The sequence below is a fragment of the Dipodomys merriami genome, unplaced genomic scaffold (assembly GCF_024711535.1).
Source record: "Dipodomys merriami isolate MVZ:Mamm:240054 unplaced genomic scaffold, mDipMer1.0.p SCAF_50, whole genome shotgun sequence".
NCBI lineage: Eukaryota > Metazoa > Chordata > Mammalia > Rodentia > Heteromyidae > Dipodomys > Dipodomys merriami.
Window position 1 is genome coordinate 7,372,162 of NW_027206069.1, and position 21,581 is coordinate 7,393,742.

A 21,581-nucleotide genomic window follows, 5' to 3' on the forward strand; every position below is an offset into this window, starting at 1 on the left:
GTCCCTGGATATACTGGGGCATAGGAAGTGGGCAGATGTGCTGCCAGCCCTGTCTTCTCTCCTTTCTGTGCTCATTCCTCAGGGCTCAGGCTTCTACTCCATCATAGATCTGGCTTAAGCATGTGTGCTGAGTGAGAAATGAGGGGGTCTCAGGCCTGAGGGTGAACAGTTCCCGTCAGCGAGCAGCTGTGGTTGTGAAGAAGTAGATCAGCACCTTGAGAATGGTGCGGGGTGCCCAAGTCAGTGAATGGCTGACCCCCTTAGTCCTGGACTTTCAGGACAGCCTGTTGACTGAACCTGAAGTCCACATGAACTAGACTTCTCCACAGAGCTTCCTGGCAGCTGTGCTGAGAGAAAAAGTAGCCAGTGCCATGAGCCCACCAGTCCTGAGAACCTGGGAAATGTGGGTGCCAGGTGTGGGGTGAAAGGCTTTGGTTCTGTTGAAATGAGCAGATTACTTCTCATGAGGAACATAGGTTCTTTGATCCAGGGAAAATAATGGCTCATTTCTCATGAAGTATTCTGCCAGACTTTGTGTATATCCTTTCTTCCTCTGAGGAGGGCCACAAGAATAACCGTTGGCTATCTGGCCGAGATGCTCAGTTGGGGGGTGGAAGAGTCTGAGATGATCGCCTTGCTACAGCACTTGCTGGATTCTGCTTCAGTGAAGTGAGCTCTGGAATTGGTGGTGGATCTGTGCATGAAGAAACTCCTTGAGACTGCTTGATGGATTAGATACAGCAACTTAACCCCATTTTGTGTCTGGTTGTAAATTTAACATGTCAGGAAGAGTCAGATCTTTTGGTTTTCAGGCAACAAAGAGCTGGATTTTTTCCAGAATAATGGCTGTATGCACTGCCAAGCTTTGAAGGGAGAAAATGTACATCTGAGAGAGGCAAGTAAGGGAAGCTGGTAACTAACTTTCTACTCAAACTTGAAGCCCTAGTCCTCTGTTCTGATTAGGCATTTTAAATTGAAAGACTCAATTTTTATTTTACTCTTTTGCAAAATGAAATTCATTTGTGTGGGGGGGAAACCTGTGAACTACAGAGAAATGCTTAGATAATATGAAAAATTCCTTTTTTTATTTTTTAAAATCAGTCTTGGGGCTTGAACTCAGGCCTGGGACCTGTCTCTGAGCTTCTTTTGCTCCAGGCTGCCATTCTACTACTTGAGCCATGGCACCACTTCTGGCTTTTTCTGTTTATGTGGTACTAGAGAATTGAACCCAGGGCTTTTTGCATGCTAGGCCAACTCTCGACCACTAAGCCACATTCCCAGTCCCCAAATTTTATTTTCTGAACAACCTATTTTGTATATTTTACAATCAAAATAATAACTTACATAATTACACAACAATTTACATATCAAATTTTCATGTCAAAATAATTGGTGAGTTGTACAATTTGGTGGATTGTCAATGTTCATATGGCTTTTGATGAAATTTTATAGGTTAGGTGCTCCAATCTTTCATTATGTATAGGTACCATGTTAAGTGCTTTTATGTGTTGTGTCATTATCAATAATATAGAATTAACAAAAATATATGTATATATATATTTTGTATACTTATATACACATGCATATTTAGGAAGGCATCTTATACAGGTTTTTAAAGGTGTTTTATGGACACTTCTGTCAGAAAATATAGATAGGTATTATAATCTTAGTAGATTTTAAATATCCCATAATCTATTTAAAGTATACCATAATCTATTCAGCTGATTTTTCTTCATAGATTTTTTTTTAGTTGTTTCTGAGTAATAATGCAGCAACATGTTTCATGTACATTCATCTTTGTGCAATTGTCTGATTCATTTTTGTAGGCAAGATTTCAGGTGCACAATGACTGGCTAGATACCGTATTTTGGCTTTTAAAGCAATCCTTTTAAATCAAGAGAAAGCTAGAGCAACTGTGAAGCATTTGAAAAACCCCTAGGAATGATATTCTGATGTTTTTCTTATTTCTGTGCTTTCTTTTGTTTTAACCCTGCATGGTTTTGTAATGGTATTCTTTTTCCCTTTGTAGTAAGCTGTGCTAGAACAAAAATGCAATGAAAGAAACACTGGATGAATGAAAAGCCCTGCTTTGCAACCCCTCAGCATGGCAGGCCTGCAGCTCATGACCCCTGCTTCCTCACCAATGGGTCCTTTCTTTGGACTGCCCTGGCAACAAGAAGCAATTCATGATAACATTTATACGCCAAGAAAATATCAGGTACTAATGAAAATACTAATACCGGAGCATTTTTCACTAAAACAGAATAAATAAGCGTATAGTTGACTCGGCTTATAAAACTCATTTACTCTTTCCAGCCTCCCTCTTCGGTTTTCTCCTTCAAAATCTTAGTCTTAATAGTCCTTGTCTTTCCTAACATCTGCTGGGTAATTGATTTATTAGGTGTATTGTGATGCTCCTTATTTTTATCCTTCACTGTAAACCTGGCCGTCTTAACGTGCGTTTGGGTGTGTCAGTCGCAGTGAGTCGGGTAGGACTTGGGTTTGCTTTGAAACTGTTCAGACATGATCTGGTAGAACCACAGTTGATGTGAGTTTAGTTCCTCCTGCTACAGCGGGAAGTCATTCTTAAGAAGAAAAACTTAGAAATGCTGTTTCAAAATAACTGCATAGCTGCCACAGCAGGTATTTATTCCTCCGAGTGTTATTCTCCTGTAGGTGTAGAAAGTTGTTCTTTGTCTGTTTCTTGTCTGTTACTGGCTAAACATTTTAGAAAACATTGTAATTTCCTAATTTAAACCAAATCCCATGTCCTTGGTGTCTACTTAGGTAAGACGTATGTGTCTTCACTCTATCTCTAGGTTGAACTGCTCGAAGCAGCTCTGGACCACAATACCATCGTGTGTCTAAACACTGGCTCAGGGAAGACATTCATTGCAGTACTACTTACTAAAGAGCTGTCCTATCAGATCAGGGGAGACTTCAACCGAAAAGGAAAAAGGACTGTGTTCTTGGTCAACTCTGGTAATAAAAAATTATTTTATCAAATTCTGTGGAGGAAATTGGATGTGACTTTACACTTAAGCAGATTGGTTTTTTTTTTATATTAAATCATGGAACGTAAAGAGAGTTGAAGCTCTGCTATTTTAAGTACCATTTTATTTCCTTATAGTACTTCTTCCCATCGTTCTGATTCTGTATTTCTCTCAAATGAGTTATGTTGACCTGAGTTAAGAGTCAAGTTTATTTGATTCTATAGCTTCACATTGTCAGAAGGTACTTGATTTTGAGATAGATGCCTTTTGGATTTATGATTGTGCTGCTTCATTTGTTAAAAGGAAGTTAGACATTTCTTAGATGTTAGATGCTGAGTGAAAGTTTACTGATTTTTTTATAGATTTAGTATTATATTAAAAAATAAAAAAACAAGCTGTGAGCCTAAGCTGTATGATTCTCAAATAACCATGGTCTCTTCTCCTTTCCTTAAAGATTTTCTCAGCATGGCTCTGTGCTTTGTTATATGAGACTATCTGATTTCATGGTGGATGGTGTGGTTTTATTGAAGGGATCAGGAGGGGTGGATCTGGACTGAGAGCATTCACCCAGAAGGGACGGTCTTAGTTGGAGCAAGCCTACTGGAAGGGGGCTAGGTAATATGAGGGTCTCTGGAATGAGTGACAGAAGGCACAGTGGCAAGTCTTAAGTACATCTTGGAGGGTGACATTGGAACTGTGACTTTAATTGCTATTTAAAGAACTGGTGGTTAGATACAATAGTAATAAAGATGTTCATAGCTGTATTTAATCATTCATAGTGCAGAGCCAACGAGGTAAGATTTCTCATTTACATGAAATATTGTATTTGTAATCAGCAAACCAGGTTGCTCAGCAAGTGTCAGCTGTCAGAACTCACTCAGATCTCAAGGTTGGGGAATATTCAAACCTAGAAGTAAATGCATCTTGGACAAAAGAGAAATGGAACCAAGAGTTTGCTAAGCACCAGGTAAGACTTGCAGAGAAATTCTGCTCTGTAACTTCTACAAGTCCTTGACTCAGTTATCTGAGTTAGGTTTGAAGATTTTCTTTTCTTGGTCTTTCTCAGTCTAAGGAGTAGCCTTTCTGTACTCTCTTACTGTAAGGTACATCTGAAAATGAATAGTTAGTCATTAGGAAGAAATGGCTTTCATTGATATTTATTTGCATGTAGAGTTGCTGGTATGGTGTAAACGCCTATAATCCCAGCACTTAGGAACCATTGACAGGTGCAGATCTCAAGTTCCAGGGCAGCCTGTGATCCACAATGAGACAGTGTCTCAAAAACAAAAACTAAACATATTTCCAACTTGCAATAATCTGCTTTTAGAAAGTTTATTCTTCAGATAATGTACCAAAGGAGAAGTTTGTTAGTTGAGTTCCTGGCTCCCTGTTACCTCCGTGTTTTCCTGTAGCCAGCATGTGTATGGTGCTGGGAAACAGAAAGTGGTTAAAAGCTGCTTCTTAACTCACTTTTGCCTACCCGTACTACACCATGCTTCTCACATGCTGAGATGAGCCCCTGTAAATAAAGCACCTAAATGTCCATAGAATGACAGGCTGGGAAAAGAACACGTTGTCTTCTAGAAAAGCTTGTCTATTCAGTAGAGGGGAATAATTCAAAACTGTGTGAATTGTTTCATGATTTGGCTAAGTTGGCAGGTCCCATCGGTCAAAATACAGCTATTGAAAAACCTGAAGTCATTTTAGTAGCTTTATCATAAAGATATGGTCTCCTTTATCAAGAGTTTTTTTCTTATAATCTTTTCTCGTGGTTTCTTAATTTATTTCTTGGTTCAAATTGTGTGAAGTTGTACGCATATGAAGTCTTTGTTTTCATTGTGTCTGGTGAATTTCTTAATCTCACCTTTGATATGTTGGCTTAATTATCTGTTCTCATCTAAGTATATCCAGGCAGGGGCACAGCTTGTTTGTATACTGATGCCTACTTTTTTTTAGGTTCTCATAATGACATGCTATGTGGCTTTGAATGTTTTGAAAAATGGTTACTTGTCACTGTCAGACATTAACCTCTTGGTGTTTGATGAGTGTCATCTTGCAATTCTAGATCATCCGTACCGAGAAATCATGAAGGTAGGTTTTTTAGACATTTTCAGATTTAATATTTCATGATCAAATGACTGAATATATACAGATTTTCTTTAAAATATGAAAAATAAGCCAGGCACTGGTGGCTCATGCCTGTAATCCTAGCTACTCAGGAGGCTGAGATTTTAGGATCATGATTCAAAGCCACCCCAGGCAGAAAAGTCCATGAGATTCTTATCTCCATTACTCAGAAAAAGCTGAAAATGGCAATGTGGCTCAAATTGTAGAGCACTAGCCTTGAGCACAAAGAGGCTCAGAGACAGCACCTAGGCTCAGAGTCCAAGCCTTAGGACCAGCAAAAAAAACCCCAAAGATAAGAAAAATAATATTAGTTACCACTGTTAGAAACCTAATTCCAGAATATGAATGAATGAATGAATTTTAATTTAGTTAAGTAAATATTTATTTAAATGTACATTGTTTTTAAGCATTGTAATATAAATGAATTTGCATATAATAATGTTTTAGAATATCTAAATATGTCCATTTGAAAAGCAGATCTTTTAAACAGACTACAGAATTCTGTTATATTTTACTGCCCTTGCTTGTACTGATGTTTCCACTGAAGAAGCTGATTTTTAGTGTTTGTCAGTGGTTGTGGTATTTTTTAACATGTTAGCATTTCTAGTATGACTTTCAGAATGAAGTGTTCACTGTCAGTGTTTTATTATGTTAGCTCTGTGACAGTTGTCCATCATGCCCTCGCATTTTGGGGCTGACCGCCTCCATTTTAAATGGGAAATGTGACCCAGAGGAACTGGAAGAAAAGATTCAGAAACTGGAGAAAATTCTTAAGAGTAATGCTGAGACTGCAACTGACCTAGTGGTCTTAGACAGGTAAGTGTTTCTGATTGCTGGCTTTCTGAGCCTGCTTGTGCCCAGGTTACCCCGTCTGAGGTGTCTGCCCTAGTGCCTTGCGGGGAGGCTGGTTGAATTGAATTGAAGGATTGAGACAATTCCATAGAGAACAGATGGAGACGAAACCGGGTCTGTAGACCTCAGGAGTCCCACGTTAGGTCCAGCACTTACCCCCATATAGAGACAAGGTGAAGGGCAGAGGAAGGAAAGTTACTACACAGCAGTGATGTGAAGACAGCACTTTTAATACACTTCTAGCTGTCTTCTGAGGTACTGACATTGGCTTCAGGTTAAATCATGGGGACGGAGTCTGGGGCTGGGAAAGATGTTCAGTGTTAGCATGGTTTCCGTCACAGGATGGCAGTGGACTGCTAGCTTTGCCTTTGACTCTGAAGGCCTGGCGGGTGGTCTGTGGCCTTCTGGCTAGCTTCTTGTTTTTTTTGTTTTTTGTTTTTTTTTGGGTCCGGTCGTGGGACCTGAACTCTGGGCCTGGGCACTATCCCTCAGCTCTTCAGCTCAAGGCTAGCTCTCTACCACTTGAGCCACAGTGCCACTTCCGGCTTTTTTTTCTTTTTGCTTATGTGGTGGTGAGGAATCGAACCCAGGGCCTCAGGCATGCAAGGCAAGCGCTCTACCACTGAGCCACCTCTGACTGGCTTCTTAAACAAGATAAAAAGAAGTCATTGCCCTTGAGTGGCACAGATGCTTCTGGTGAATCTCAGGTGTTCCTAAACCCCTGGATGGTTGTATTTTTATTTTTATTTTTTATTTTTTGGTACTGGGGATTGAACCTAGGATGTTGCACTTGCTAGGCAAGCACTGCCATGGAGCTGTGTCCCTGCTCTAAGTATTAGCTCTGTGTGTGTGTGTGTGTGTGTGTGTGTGTGTGTGCGCGCGCGCGCACGCACGCGTGTGTGCACGTGCGTGTGTGTGCACACACGCGTGCATACATGGATGCTAGTAATGGGACAGGGCCTGGGCACTGTCCCTGAGCCCTTTTGATCAAGGCATGCATTCTCCACTTGAGCTACCCCTCCAGTTCCTAGATGGTTGCTTTGTGAAGCAGCAGGGAGTGTGGTCAAGGTTCAGAGCCACAGATGCTAAGGAGGGGTGGACTGGGCACTCAGCTTTCAGTGAATTCACAGACCCAGCAAAAGCATCTCTTAGGTTGCCCCTTGTAGAGGCATCTCACCATGAACCCTTGTATCGCCTCACAGTCAGTCAGTTCTTCCTTGTTCCTGGTGCTGCTGAGACCCCACACTTTTTTGCACTTTTCTTTTCTGCTGATGTGTGTTTGTGTGTTTTGTTATTATGACCTAGATGTCTCACACTATGCTAACTTACTTGGAAATTTTTTGAAACACTATTATAATATAGGTTGTAGACTTCTGAGAAGTAGGTTCTTCTGATTTGTAGGTTTGGCTCTTTTGGAGGTTATGTTTTTGACCTTCAGTAATTTAGAGAAAAACATGCATACAACCTTCTTGATTTGCTAAAGTTGGTGGAGGGGAACCTATATAAGGAAATAGCTAGTTACTTTTTTTTGCCAGTCCTATGGCTTTAACTCAGGGCCTGAGCTCTGTCCCTGAGCCTCCCTGTGCTCAAGGCTAATGCTCTACCACTTGAGCCACAGAGCCACGTCCAGCTTTTTCTGAGTAGTTTATTGGAGAATAGAGTCCCATGGACTTTCCTGCCCCGGCTGGCTTCAAACTGCGATCCTCAGATCTCAGCCTCTGAGTAGCTAGGATTATAGGTGTGAGCCACCGGCACCCAGGGAATCTAGTTAAATTTTTAAGCAGGGGCTGGGAAGGTAGTTCAGTGGTAGAGTGCTTGCCTTGCATGCATGAGGCCCTGGGTTCGATTCCTTAGCACCACGTAAGCAGAAAAAACCAGAAGTGGAGCTATGGCTCAAGTGGTAGACCCCTAGCCTTGAGCTGGAGAGCTGAGCGACAGCACCTGGGCCTAGAGTTCAGGCCCCATGACCAACAACAACAACAACAAAAAATTTAAGTAAATGTGACTAATTCAGCTCATATCAAAATAACCGTTATTCTAGTATGAGTTTAAACAACTTTAATTGTTTCCCACTGTGGTGGTTCTCAGGACCGCTGGAGTAAGTAGAAAAAAAACTGACTGCTTTAGGGAGTTTAATAAGGCATGCATTTTATATTAATAATCAAACTTAATAATCAGCTAATTAATGATCACTAATAATTAGGTGTGTGACCATGGTGAATCACTTCCCTAGGCCTGGAAAGTGGTACTGACAGTGGTTTCATAAGATACCGTGATACTAGTTGCATTGGAGCTATGGAAAATACTTTATAGTGTTCTGGCATTTAGTAGGAATTTGGGAAATGGTCTTTGTAGAGCAAGAAAAAGATAACATTTTGGGCTCTACCAGTTTCCAAAATCCAAATCTGTGACTCTTGGGTATATGAGTTTTGATTTTGCCAAGCCTCTACTAGCTGTGATCTACACACATACATCTTACATGTTTTTTAGAAAGTTAAGCTTGGGCTTTTATCTGATCCAAGATTGTGGTTTGGCTTATATGAACAGGAGCCTTGGGGAGAAGTAGTTATTAGAGTATGTTAATAACTCGTGGCTTAGCATTATCTAATTCTCCAATGTTTTAGAGAAAAACATTCTCTAGTTAAATGTAAATTCTGATCAGGGTTGAGAAAAGTGAGCACTGTAGTATTAAATATCATCGCTGTAGTTCTTTAAAATCATCACTGTGTTTTTAGGATATTGATGTGCCATTCTGGTAGTCATGTGATGTGATCCAAGGAGTGATATCACAAATGAACGAATTCTGTGGCAGTTTTCCTTACAAGGGTAATGAAAATAAAGTATACATTTGCAGGTGTTAAAACTTCAGATAGTATGGAAGTAGATATGCTTTATGATAAAACTGGGAGAGTAATGAAACCTGTCCACACAGGCAGTTCTTTGAACATCAGCCTCATGATAAGCTTTTATTCCTTGCAACCTAACAGGTGAACATGGTATTAATAAAAACAAGTAAACTGTTCTAGGAAGCCATGGGCTGACTCTGCCTTTTGGCTCAAATGGAGATACACATTGAAACTAGGTAGAACTGTAAAGGGATCAGAATGTTGTAGTGTGTGTGGATAGGTTATTGGGGCTTAAATTCAGGACCTGGCACCTTCATTCAGCTTTCCCACTCAGGGCTGGCATTCTATTTGACTCATGTCTCCAGTTACAGCTCTTTGCTGGTTATTTGGAGATAACAGTCTTGGAGTTGTCTGTCGGGTCTGGCTATGAACCCCAGTCTTCAGATCTCAGCCTCCTGAGTAGTTAGGATTATAGGCATGAGTGATGGATGCCCAGCTCCCTGCTGTGAACTTAAAAAACAAAAACGAGGTGTCGGGGGCAGAGGAGGCAGTGGGTACAGTGGAGTTAGCTGAAAGCGCCTTCCGAAAAAGATAGTCCTAAGCTTTGGTAGACAGAACCACTTAGTATGTTTGGACTCTCATTTCCTTCAGAAGCCTCCCTGTGTGAGGATTAAAGTTTGAGGCCATGTGAGGTTGCTGCTGTGGTTCTTGCAGTGTAGTAGATGCCCAATTTGTATTCACACCTCCCTCTCCTGCTTGCCCTGGTTAGTGTTCTCTCTTGAGCCAAAGCTCCATTTCTGGCCTGTTGGTGGTTAATTGGAAATAGAAGACTCTCATGGATTTTCCTGTCCAGACTGGCTTTGAACTGCGATCTTCAGATCTCAGCCTCTTGACCAGCTAGGATTACATGTATGAGCCATCAGTGCCTGGTTGTATTCTCCTCTTTGCCCTTTCTCTCCTAAATAGTACTTTACTGGCTTATGGAAAACAACAACATATTTTCTGTGGAGAAATTTAATAGTGCAGAAAAGTAATAAAGAAAACTCTAAAATTGGTAATATTTTGGAATATACTTGATTCTATTTTCTTTTCCTGTTCTTTGTTTTTTCACCATTGTGTTCCTGACAACACTTGCAGGTACACTTCCCAGCCATGTGAGATCGTGGTAGATTGCGGACCATTCACCGATCGAAGTGGGCTCTATGACAGACTGCTCAAGGAACTAGAAGAAGCACTTAATTTTATCAATGACTGTAATATATCTGTACATTCAAAAGAAAGAGATTCTACTTTAATTTCAAAACAGGTAAGCAATACAAAATGTCAACAAAATTGTTTCTTTTTAATACTGAAATGAAATATGCTTCTAGTGATGCTATTTTTTATACATCTGATTGTCTCCTTGAACATCTTTCATTGAGAAGATCATATTAGGTTGAAGGTTGGGTTTACCTGTTTGATCTTACATTGTTAAGAATAGGCCTCTTTGCAGGACTTAAGGACATAAGATATAGGGGTCAGTCATGGTTATATAAGTGTGAAGAGTAGGCCTGGTGTTTACTGGCTTGTTTTTGGCCAACTAAATTAGTTCTTGTCCAGACACTTGGAATAAATGAGCCTTTTGCTCTTTTCTGGTGTGTTTAACTGGACGTGAGCCTGTTGTCCCTGTGGTACGGCTTAGAAGAAATCCTTTAGGGCAGCAGGGTCCCACCCTCTCAGCTTGTTAGAAATGCTAATCATGGGGCCCACTCAGACCTGATGAGTCAGAAGTTCTGGGGTGGGGTCTAAGGAGCCCTCAGTGATCTTGAAGGCACTTCAGGACTCATCCTGAACCTCACTCTGTGGGTGTGCATCCATGCTGAAGGCTGATGTTCTATACAGTCTTCATTTCTCCCATGCTGCTTATTCCTAGAGCAGCATGGCTGGACTTTTTCACCCTATTGTTTCTTGCTTGTTCCATACTTAACTTACTGTATCTTTCATTGCTATGCAATTCCCCTGTTAAAACTTGGCTCTGATCTAAAGTTGTATGTGTATAGGGGGTAGGGCACTCTGGGTAAGCTCCAGGCTCAGAATCTGGTTTAGCTGATCTTTAAGGATGAGCCCCACCCTTGGGGTAGGCAGAGGACAGTGCTATGGTGGGTTTGGGGTACTCCAGTTACCTTTGCAACTGCTGGCAGGTATCCTTCCAGCATTCATCCAGCACTCATAGCACTCACTGTGATAGAACATTTAAGACCAGATAGTGCAAGGAAAATTGTGGTGTCTTTAAAAAGAAGTTTTATTATTGTTATATTTGTTTATGAGGAGTCAAACCCAGTGCCTCTTGCCTGCGAGACAAGTATTCTACCAGTAAGCCACATTCCCAGCACCATGCGGTGCTCTTTTTGAAGGCCTAGAACTTCTAAAGTAAAAACTGCCTGCCCAGTTCTTTGAGTAATTTGACAGGAAGGGTAGGATTCAGTTGTGGTTCTAACTAAATCAGAGATCTAACATTAACTTTACTAGATTTTATTAGCCTTATTAGCCTTGCATCTTGTAATGACTATTTCATTATTTTTGTTAGAAAAAGACCTAGTTCCAAGTATAGATCCATGGAACTGTAGAGAAAATCTGAATTTTTTCCTGCAAAGCTGGAGACTGGACCTCACTGTTGGTAGTTATTGGTGGTGGAGTTGATTTGGAAGGGGCATTTAGAATATAGCTGGAGTAGGAGCTAAAGCATATGGAGTGAGCTGGACCATCAGCTAGCACCTGGCTTTCCTCCACTTTTCTTTGTAGATACTGTCAGACTGCCGGGAAGTGCTGGTGGTGCTGGGACCCTGGTGTGCTGATAAAGTGGCTGGGATGATGGTAAGAGAGCTTCAGAAGTATATCAAACATGAACAGGAGGAGCTGCACCGGAAATTCTTGCTGTTTACAGACACTTTCCTGAGGAAAATCCATGCACTGTGTGAAGAGAGCTTCTCACCTGCTTCCCTTGACCTGAAATTCGTAACCCCTAAAGTAATAAAACTGCTTGAGATCTTGCGCAAATACAAACCATATGAGCGGCAGCAGTTTGAAAGTGTTGAGTGGTATAATAATAGGAATCAGGATAATTACGTTTCTTGGAGTGACTCTGAGGATGACGATGAAGATGAAGAAATTGAAGAAAAAGAAAAGCCAGAGACAAATTTTCCTTCTCCATTTACCAATATTCTCTGTGGAATTATTTTTGTGGAGAGAAGATATACAGCAGTTGTCTTAAACAGGTAAATGTCCGAGGTTAATGTCTGTTTGCACTGGAAATAAGGGAGCTTTTGTGTTGTGAAGCAGTAGGTCATAAAAGTCGCTGTAGGGGGGCGTGTGCCCACGTCAGTGTCATTTACACAGTTCCTTCCTCAGTGAACAGGTGAGGCTGAGCACGGAGGCTTATGTCAGGGAGGCTTATTGAAACAGGTACTCTCCCTAAAGGCTTATTTTGACATGACTGACATTTTAATTCCTCTAAAATAGAGAACAAGTATAGAAAAATTAAGTTACATTCTAGTGAAGCATTGCTTGCTTTTTATTCTATCACTAGATTCAAGTCAAGTATTTATTGGCCTTTATATTTTAGGCTTGTGCTATTAAGCGTTCTACACAAAGCTTTTTCCTTATTAGGTACATTTTATCTGAGTATTGCAGCTCATTTTTTTCTGTTTTGTGATACTGAGTTATCTATATGTTTTTATTGTTGGGCTCCTGGCAGCAAGGTCCTAAAATCCTTAGAATCTTTTAAGTGATGTCTTTTGTATGTTAATGAGTCAGTTTTTGGCTAGCAACTACTGGATTGCTTCTGGATCATTTGGTCACTGGGAATAACAGGACAGAATTAGTGGAGGGGAGGAGGCTGAGGTGAGTTGAGCGTCAGAAGCCAATCTTGTCTTAATCAGTCATGCTTACTAAGGAAGCCCCCATAAATTACCCCATAGGACTGGGGTGGGGGGTCACTCTGGCAACTTCATGAAACCTGAGAAGTGGGTGTGGGAGGCCTGATTTCACTTGGGGTTTGCCATTGGTATCTGATGAACAAGCATGTCCAGGATGAGTGGCCCATGTAGCAGTTGACTCAAGGTGTAGTAGATTAAACGTCTTAGTGACTGAGCCTTGTGGCCTTTGAGATCTCATAATCTCTCCATGTAGATAGCATTAGAATTGTTTAAGCTAGCAAACACCCACCAGATATAGGCTTGTTTGCTTGCCAGCAGCAGGAAAATCCTGAGACCTTTCCAAGTCACAAGTCTTCTGAGGTGATTGTTGTGGTTCAAGTGCAGAGGAAAGAATTTCCAGCATACTTATTGTTGGCTTCATGTCGTCAAGGCTGAATTGGAAAAAATTAGGAGCAACAAGGCTTGCAGTTGGCCTTGGTTCAGACTGTGTACTACCATTTACTGAATGGGAAGGGAGAACGTTTGCAGCAGTGACAGTGAGTCCACATTGATTGTGGGTTCCATCTTCAGTGAAGGCTTATTTTTCTCTGATTGTAGTCCCATCCAAAGAGCTACACTTTCAGTTTGTGGCAAATGATCACTTAATGTATGGTCCTTTGGGTTTGTGGGTTGGATGCTCTATTACTTTCTGCCAAGAAAGAGTCCATATTTTATATTTAAAGACGATGTACTTTTCAGTGAGATCCATTAATTGGCCAAAGTTGATCTCTAAGTGCCTTTTCTGAAAATAGTGATCTCTGAGGAAATTAAGCTTTGTTTCCTGAGGTAATTTCTTTTTCCTTAACTGCTTCTGAATGTTTAGTCGTTTTAATTTTTTTTTTTTTAATAAATGGAAATTAGACTCAAGGGTAGTCGTCTGGCAGTTTTCAGTCTGGTAATTTTCATAGTCATTGAGCCTGAACCTTCCGACGACTACGATATAAAATAACGTCAGGTGCGGAATGACCTTCAAATCAAATTTGAGGTTGGAAGGGGACCCCAATGACTGTCTCGTCCAAGCCACTTAATTTTTATTTTTAAAAAGGAAATGCCATGGACAAAAAAAAAAAAAATGGTTTGCTCTGAGTTAAACTAGTAGTGAGTGGCAGGGATAATTCTAGTATTCCAACAACATCCTAACCCCCAGCGTCCACCTTCTGTTCTCACAGTGCCTCCTGGGCATCTCTGAGTGCCAAAGGCAGTGCTTTGCATTGGGAAGCACCAAGCGGAGGCCAGTAGCTCAGGGCAGCAGATGCATTGTTTCTTAGAACGGGGAAAGGCATTTCAGGGGTTGGAAATCTTGGCACACTTTGTACATCACATAATAACAAATTTTTTTTAAAACTGCACATTTCTAAGCCCAGTTATAGGCATAAAGGATGGCACAAATACTCAAATGTTCAGGGGTTTGGGAAGGATGAGAGTTGGTTTTCTTTCTTTCCTCCAGGTTTCTGAATGCTCCCCGCCATTCTGGGGATTGATCTTTATGCATGTGGATGGAGAGTCGTGTCAGTTTTCATAGCAGGGTTATTAGCCCAAAAAGGTTTATCTAAAATCAATCAGCTACTTCCTATTGACTCTAAGGATCAGATTAATTGTGATCAGCTTTCATAAATGTGTCTGGCATTTAGTGTTCCAGAACGAATCTAGAGCGGTCTGAGGGTTGACTTTATGGGCAGCTAATTAGACATACAATAGAAGTCCTGTTCCAGTAAGCTTTCTAATAAGCTTAGAAAAACTTCCTGAAATCCACATTCTTTCCTTTCCTTCCCTCAGTTAAGGGGGCAGTTTTTTGAGGGTGTAAGCTGTACAGTGCATGGCTGTTCTCTTCTCTCCTGATGAAATAAAGGATTGGCTGCGTGTGTGTGTGTGTGTGTGTGTGTGTGTGGAGTGTGTGTGGGGGGGGGGTGGGGGGGTGGGGGGGTGGGTGTAAGCTGTACAGTGCATGGCTGTTCTCTCCTGATGAAATAAAGGATTGGCTGCGTGCGTGCGTGCGTGCGTGCATGTGTGTAGTATGGATTGTCTGCTTTTGTTTGCCACACCATTCACCTCAAGGAGTTATTGGTTGCTCAGCAATGCTTCAGCACTGCCTATTACAGACAGAATGAGACATGTAAAGTCTGTGACCCAGCCAGATTTGCAGATGTCAGGCATCAGAAAAGACTCCCAGACACTTTGTTTTATCACTGGGTGATTTATTAGTGGCGTATGATACCGATGTTGAGCTAGCCCAAGTTCACTTCCTGTCTCTATCTAAAAGATAGTCTTCTCCTAATAGCATTTTCTTCTGGAATAACTGGAGACTTTTGGAAAGCTAGTAAGATAGCCTAGCATTGTCACATGTCCTCCCCCAGCCTCCTTGGCTTATATCATGTCACTCTATGTGTCAGCTAAGAAAACTCAACATTGTTTAATGCAGGGACTACACTTCAGACCTTATGTTGATCTGCCATTTTTTTCCCTTCCTGTTTTCTAGTTGTTTTGGAAACAAGAGTCTTGCTATGTAGCCCAGGCTGGTCTTGAACTCACGATCCTCCTGCTACAGCTCCCTTGTGCTAGGATTACCGTGCCTGACTCCACTGCCTTCCTCTTTTGTTTTTCCTGTCTGCTCTTTCATCCCAGGGATCATAGCTCCTTGCTCTCCTGTCCTCCATTTCCTCTTATCTGTAAGAAGTTGTTGGTCTTTGCTTGGTTTTGATGAGCACTGATCTAAGCATTTCACATTTTTATAAAATTTTACAAAAATATTGATTTCTGATGCATGGGAACTTTCTTGTTTTTTAACTTGGTTGTCTATAGATAGGATAAGAAGCACTGTGCACTAGAAAACAGGATAATTTACCAAATGGCTTGTTGTGGAACAACTCATATCAAGAGATGAGATTTTCTTTGAGCCATTCCATGGTGGCAAGAAGGTGCCGATTTGTATTTGTTTTGTGAAACTCCTTGTGGGTGGCGGGTGCAGGTTTTACTCTCTCAAAGCCCATGGCTTTGTCTTGGGGCATGGCTGGGCATCCCCTAATCCATCCAGTAGGGAGACGGCTTTCCTCTAAGTGCTAGCGGGATGGGCAGCATTTGACGTCAGCACCTCTGTGGTGTCTCTTCAGTCCTGCAGTTTTCACGCGGGACCCGTGTTGTTCAGGAGAGACACGCCAGCACTAGAGCGCCCTTCCATTTCTCAGCTAGTTGGAATGACAAGATTGAACATTTTGGTGAAGTCTTTGCTTCAGTTACAAGTAATTTGAAATCTGTTTAAAAAAAAAAAACAACCAAAACAACCAAAAGAACCTCTGTTACATTCAAATTTGGAAGTCCATGATGTTTCTAAGGTGATGTGTTACAGGTTTTAAGCATTAGGGTATATTATTTGTTTGCACATAATTCTGTCATCTGCTATTGACACCACACATCCACTGTGATAATGAAACAGACCTGGGACATGAGGAACTTTCTGATTCTGACAGGGTGAGTACTCGCCAGCTAGCCTGGACACACCAGTGTTCTACCGATTAAGGGCAGCAGAGACCTGGTGCTTTGATATTAGCCTGTTTCATGTATTCAAAAGGAAAAAGTGGTTTGACTTAAGAATGCAATTTTCCATTAGGAATTTATACGGTGTGGCGTGACTTCAGAGAAACCATGTGGGATCATTTAAGTCAGGTGTGGAACCATTTATCCTGTGTGCTGAGTTCTCCACTGAGGGGCTTTCCAAAATAGCTGTAATGGCAGCACTAACTGTTACCCTTCGGCCTCCGTGTAATGTGATCCTGTCCTGTAGCTCTTTTCCATGTCTCAGCCAGAAGGCCATGTTTGGTTTTCTGGCACCCTGGGTTAATACAGAGGAGCAGGCAGGAAGGGGCTGCAGCCCTGGGTAGCTTTTCTCATGACTGGATTGGTGGGAATTTTGTGACACTGTTGTGCTGAAATCTATACTCTGCTGAACTCTGGTTAGCAGCCTGGGGAGCAGAAAGTATTAGTACTGCACTTCTTTCCCAAGAGCTCTGTTTGTATCCCATGATACAAGGTGCTGGGTGAGATGAGAGAAACAGCTGTTTTTTGTTGGAAGCAGCTGGCCTGCTTTCTTCCCTGTGGAGGGTGGGAGTTGTTCTCTGGAGTATCAGGATCATCCCTCCTTTCTCTGTGTCACTGTGACCATGTGAGAGATTGTGGTAGCTGCCGAGGCCAAGGCGAGTGAGGACTGTGCTTTTAGCTCATAACATGGTCCCATCTTGGGCCACATTCCTAGGTCACCATTGCCACCTCAAGAGTTGGAGATAATGCAAACATTTCACTGCTCAGTGTCAGTCAGCCTTATATTTGGCAGGGTAAGATCTGTTTGCCAAAACAGGGCTGCAATTTCTGGTGGAGCGTGATAGGATTAAAATAAAAAAATAAAAAAGAGCCAGGCTCCAGTGGCTCACACCACTAATCCTAGCTACTCAGGAGGCTGAGGTCTGAGGATTACAGTTCTAAGCCAGCCCTGGCAGGAAAGTCTGTGAGACTCTTATCTCTAATAAATTACTAGAAAACCAGAAGTGGTGCTGTGGCTCAAGCGGTAGAGTGCTTGCCTTGAGCTGAAGCACTCAGGGACAGTGGCCAGGCCCAGAATCAAGCCCAACAACCGGAAAAAAAAAAAAAAAAAAGACCAAGACTTTTGTTAGGTATGTAGATATAGGTAAAATCAAAATAAAACCAATAAAAAAAACCCTACACTGTACATGTATTTGAATTTTAATAGAGACCTTAAAAACAGAAGTTTAAATGTGTTTCCCTTCACAGTATTTAACTTCCCAATGTGTATGATTTTCTTAGATTGATAAAGGAAGCTGGCAAACAGGATCCAGAGCTGGCTTATATCAGCAGCAACTTTATAACTGGACATGGCATTGGAAAGAATCAGCCTCGTAACAAACAGATGGAAGCAGAGTTCAGAAAACAGGAAGAGGTAACTCAATTCGCAGCGACTGGGATATCAGTCTTCTGAACATGAACTGACTAGCTGCCCAGAGGGACTGGACTCTACTCCCAGGGCCCTAGCAGTTAATCTCCTCCTCAGCCCTCCTCTCTCCTCCCCTCCCCTCCCTTCTTTCTTTTCCTCCTGTCCCTCCCCTCTCCCTCCCTTCATCCTTTCCTCCCTCCATATAAGGTACTTGTTCATGTATAGATTGACTGTCTCATGAGGTGACTGCAGTTATATTAGCTCAGAATTAAAGTGGCTATTAAGTAAATGAATTTGGTGTGTAAACAATTGATTTCCCTGTGTCACACACAACTATATCTCATGGAAAAAAACAGGACTTTGTGGCTACAGATCAACAAGCTGAAATCTCTTAGAGTATTCTTTTCTTTTTCTTTAAAGGTCCTCATTGGTTGGGTACTTTTTAAAAATACTATGTATTGTCTTTGTTTTTTGCCCCAGGGGGTCAGGTAGCAGAATTAGAATTGAAACTCAGAGTCCTGTTCTTCCTAGACAGATACTCTACCACTTGCGCCATGCCATCAGCCTTTTTTTTCTTTATTTTTCCAATGAGGTGTCTCATATTTTTGTTTAGTCCTTCTGTCCTTGTCTTCTAAGTAGCTGAGATTATAGATGTGTACCCCACACCTGGCTTATTGGTTGAGTTTTTCTTTTTCTTTTTGTATTAGGCTAGTGTTGACCTTCAATATTCCCAATCTCTGCCTCCCAAGTGGCTAGGATTAAAGGTGTGTGCCACAACACCTAGCCTTATTTTGCCATTGGCTTTTTAAGGTTTTATACATCATAGCATTATAAAGATGCTGAAAGGTAAAATAATGTTCTTACTTGCAAATAAAAACTTTCACTGAAAGTTTGTTATTTACCTTAAAATTGGCAAAATTAATTCTTGGTAAAGGAATTTTCCACAGTGTTTTGATAATAGCCCAGATTTGGGGTAAACTGCTCTAATAGATCTGACTATCTGAAGAAGTATTCTGTATTGTGGAGTAATGGGACATTACTCCACAATTTTGTGTAAAAGCTTTCATTTTGTTTGAATTCTGGCTCCTTGAGAATTTCCCAAGGTTCCAGGAGTAAGCAAAGCTTATTTTTTTATTTTTAATTCCACGTGCCTTCGGGATGCTAGTGACAGAGTTTGGCATCACTGGGGAACAGACCCCCAGGAGTGAGTGGCTGTTTGCTCACTTAGTTGGTTGGATGTTGTACAGCCCTTTGAGGCATGTGGCTTTCTGTGATGTGGGGTGGGACATGATTGCTCTGTAAAGTAGAGGTACTAGGGTTTCCCACACCTGTTGAGTTGAAGATTGCTGTCATTACATCAGTTTCTTTGCCCTTGTGGCTATGCGCCTGTGTTTTGGTGATGCTCTCAATCTTCTCTAGGCTGACCTTAGAAATACAGCCCAGGGTATGAGCCAGAAATGACCATTGTTAATAATTTTTATAATGATTTGTTTTCTTTGGCAGATTTTTTTAGGATTGCTATTCTTGATTAATATTTTTCAGGTACTTAGGAAGTTTCGAGCACATGAGACCAACCTGCTTATTGCAACAAGTATTGTAGAAGAGGGTGTTGATATACCAAAATGCAACTTGGTGGTTCGTTTTGATTTGCCCACAGAGTATCGATCCTATGTTCAGTCTAAAGGAAGGGCAAGGGCCCCAATCTCTAATTACATAATGTTAGCAGACACAGACAAAATCAAAAGTTTTGAAGAAGACCTGAAAACCTACAAAGCAATTGAAAAGGTAAGATCTTCATTGTTGTTTGTGTGCACGGAAATAGATAGGAGCACTTTCCCTACAAAGGAATCCCAACAAGTGTGCATCACAGACTTTTATCAGGACACTGAAGTATGTCACAGAGCCCAGCACCAGTTAGCAAAGTGCTTACACCATTGGAACACTAGTGCACAGAGAGATTGCTGGGGAAGGGACCCTCAAGTGTGGACAGTAGAGTGTCTGTTGGTGGGATTGTATTGTAGAGGGAGTATGGTGATGTCGTTATACTTGAGGTGTGTGTGTGTGTGTGTGTGTGTGTGTGTGTGTGTGTGTGTGTGTGTGTGTGTGTGTGTGTGTGTGTGTGTGTGTGTGTGTGTGTGTGTGTGTGTGTGTGTGTGGCATTGTAGACCTTGGACTGTATGGGAGGTGTCTCCACATGATGGGAGCTGGGAGGATTCTGTGGTTGCAGTTTTCTGCAGCAGGTGACTTTGGAGTTCCAAAAGTGTGTTCAGGAGAGGTTGATATGTCATATCAAAAGAACCTTCATTTTTGTGGGGCTGGTCTCACCATGTAGACTTGAACTTACCATCCTCCTGCCTCAGTCTTCCCAGTGCTGAGATTACAGGTGTGCACCACCACCCCTAGCTGAAAGAGATTTTTAAAAATAGGTACAGCTAATGTATGGCAAAGCAGGGATTTATTCCCATCCAAAGTTCTGTTTTCACACTTCCAGATTTTGAGAAACAAGTGTTCCAAGTCAGTGGATACTGGCGAGAATGACGTGGACCCCATTGTGGATGATGATGACATTTTCCCACCATATGTGCTGAGGCCTGATGATGGGGGCCCAAGGGTCACAATCAATACAGCCATTGGGCATATCAATAGGTAAGGTAGCTGGAATTGGTGTGGAAATACTGGTATTGCAAAATTTGTCATTGTTGCTTACATTACACTGTCACCAGTCTTTTCATTTATGGCTCACAGTATTTTGATGAAAGAAAAGTGGCATTTTTTATGAAACACAGCCTTTGTGTATAGCCAGTGTTCAGTATGTACAGTACTTTGTCAGTACTGACAAAGCTGACACAATGTACTCCTCCTCCTTTTAGAGTTATTTTTATAAATAACTTTTTTTCTGATTTCCCACCCCCATGTTAGTTTTTTTATTTGCTCCATAAAATTTAGATAATACTACAATTTTCATTAGCAAATGAACTTTTGGTCTTTTATTAGAAATACTCTTATTATAAATTATTTTGTATTTTTGATTATGTTCTAATTTATTTTGTTCTAACGTAACATTTCTCAGACATAAGAAAGTACGTTTACCTATTTAGTTTCCCTATCAGGATGGATTTCATTCATGGGCAAACTCATGGATTTTCTTTAACCTTGTCTCCCCTTACCCAGAGTTGCCATTCAGCTTTCACAGGCACATTTTTTGTAGCCAGTGCAGCCAATCTAAAACCAGGGCTCCTTGCTTTCCATCTCCCTGGTTTCCTTTAGCCAGGAGCCACTCTTCAGCCTTGACCTTGAAAGTTTTTTTTTTTTAATTGTTTGTTTTAATTGGTTATTTTGAGATGGAATCTTGCTATGTGGACCAAGCTGGCCTCAAACTTGTGATCTTCCTACCTCCTCCTGAGTGCCAAGTTCACAAGAATGAATCACCAGACTCATTTGGCTCTGACTTGAAACTTGGCTGTGGTCTAGTTATTTTGTAGTCTGCCTCTCCACTGGAGTCTATAGGATGTTGTCCACATTATGTAAGTCCAGGTTGTATAGTTTGGGCCATTACCTGGCTGAGTGATGCTGTGTTCTTATCCTGTCTTACCGTGGGACTTACGCCCTTACATGTCACTTAAGTGAGGTCCAAAAATATGCTGTTGTGAAGTGACCATTTCCTTACGCTTTAAGCAAAGACTGGGACTGTATAAGATTTATTGTTTCCCAGGGTGACTCGCTGGCCATGTAGCCATTGGTGGTTTGGTGGTTCTTACCTAACTGATGACTATTCTATATATATATATATATATATATATATATATATATATATATATATATATATATATGTGTGTATATATAATTATTAAGGTGTTGTACAAAGGGGTTA

At 41.2% G+C, this 21,581-nt stretch overlaps 1 protein-coding gene across 3 annotated transcripts in view; it reads left to right on the forward strand.

The window, feature by feature from the left end:
* Positions 1-21,581, forward strand: part of Dicer1 (dicer 1, ribonuclease III) — a 65,970-nt gene that overhangs the window by 18,438 nt on the left and 25,951 nt on the right. For 2 of the 3 annotated variants that reach the window (XM_069997644.1, XM_069997645.1), the window contains 10 exons: positions 2,030-2,218; positions 2,820-2,982; positions 3,830-3,960; positions 4,950-5,084; positions 5,776-5,936; positions 9,956-10,124; positions 11,600-12,072; positions 17,584-17,716; positions 19,253-19,495; positions 20,202-20,356. In XM_069997644.1, coding sequence (XP_069853745.1) covers positions 2,075-2,218; positions 2,820-2,982; positions 3,830-3,960; positions 4,950-5,084; positions 5,776-5,936; positions 9,956-10,124; positions 11,600-12,072; positions 17,584-17,716; positions 19,253-19,495; positions 20,202-20,356 — 1,907 coding nt within the window. In that variant the 5' untranslated portion in view covers positions 2,030-2,074. The remainder of the gene's footprint in view (positions 1-2,029; positions 2,219-2,819; positions 2,983-3,829; positions 3,961-4,949; positions 5,085-5,775; positions 5,937-9,955; positions 10,125-11,599; positions 12,073-17,583; positions 17,717-19,252; positions 19,496-20,201; positions 20,357-21,581) is intronic. The other variant, XM_069997646.1, reaches the window with a different exon arrangement.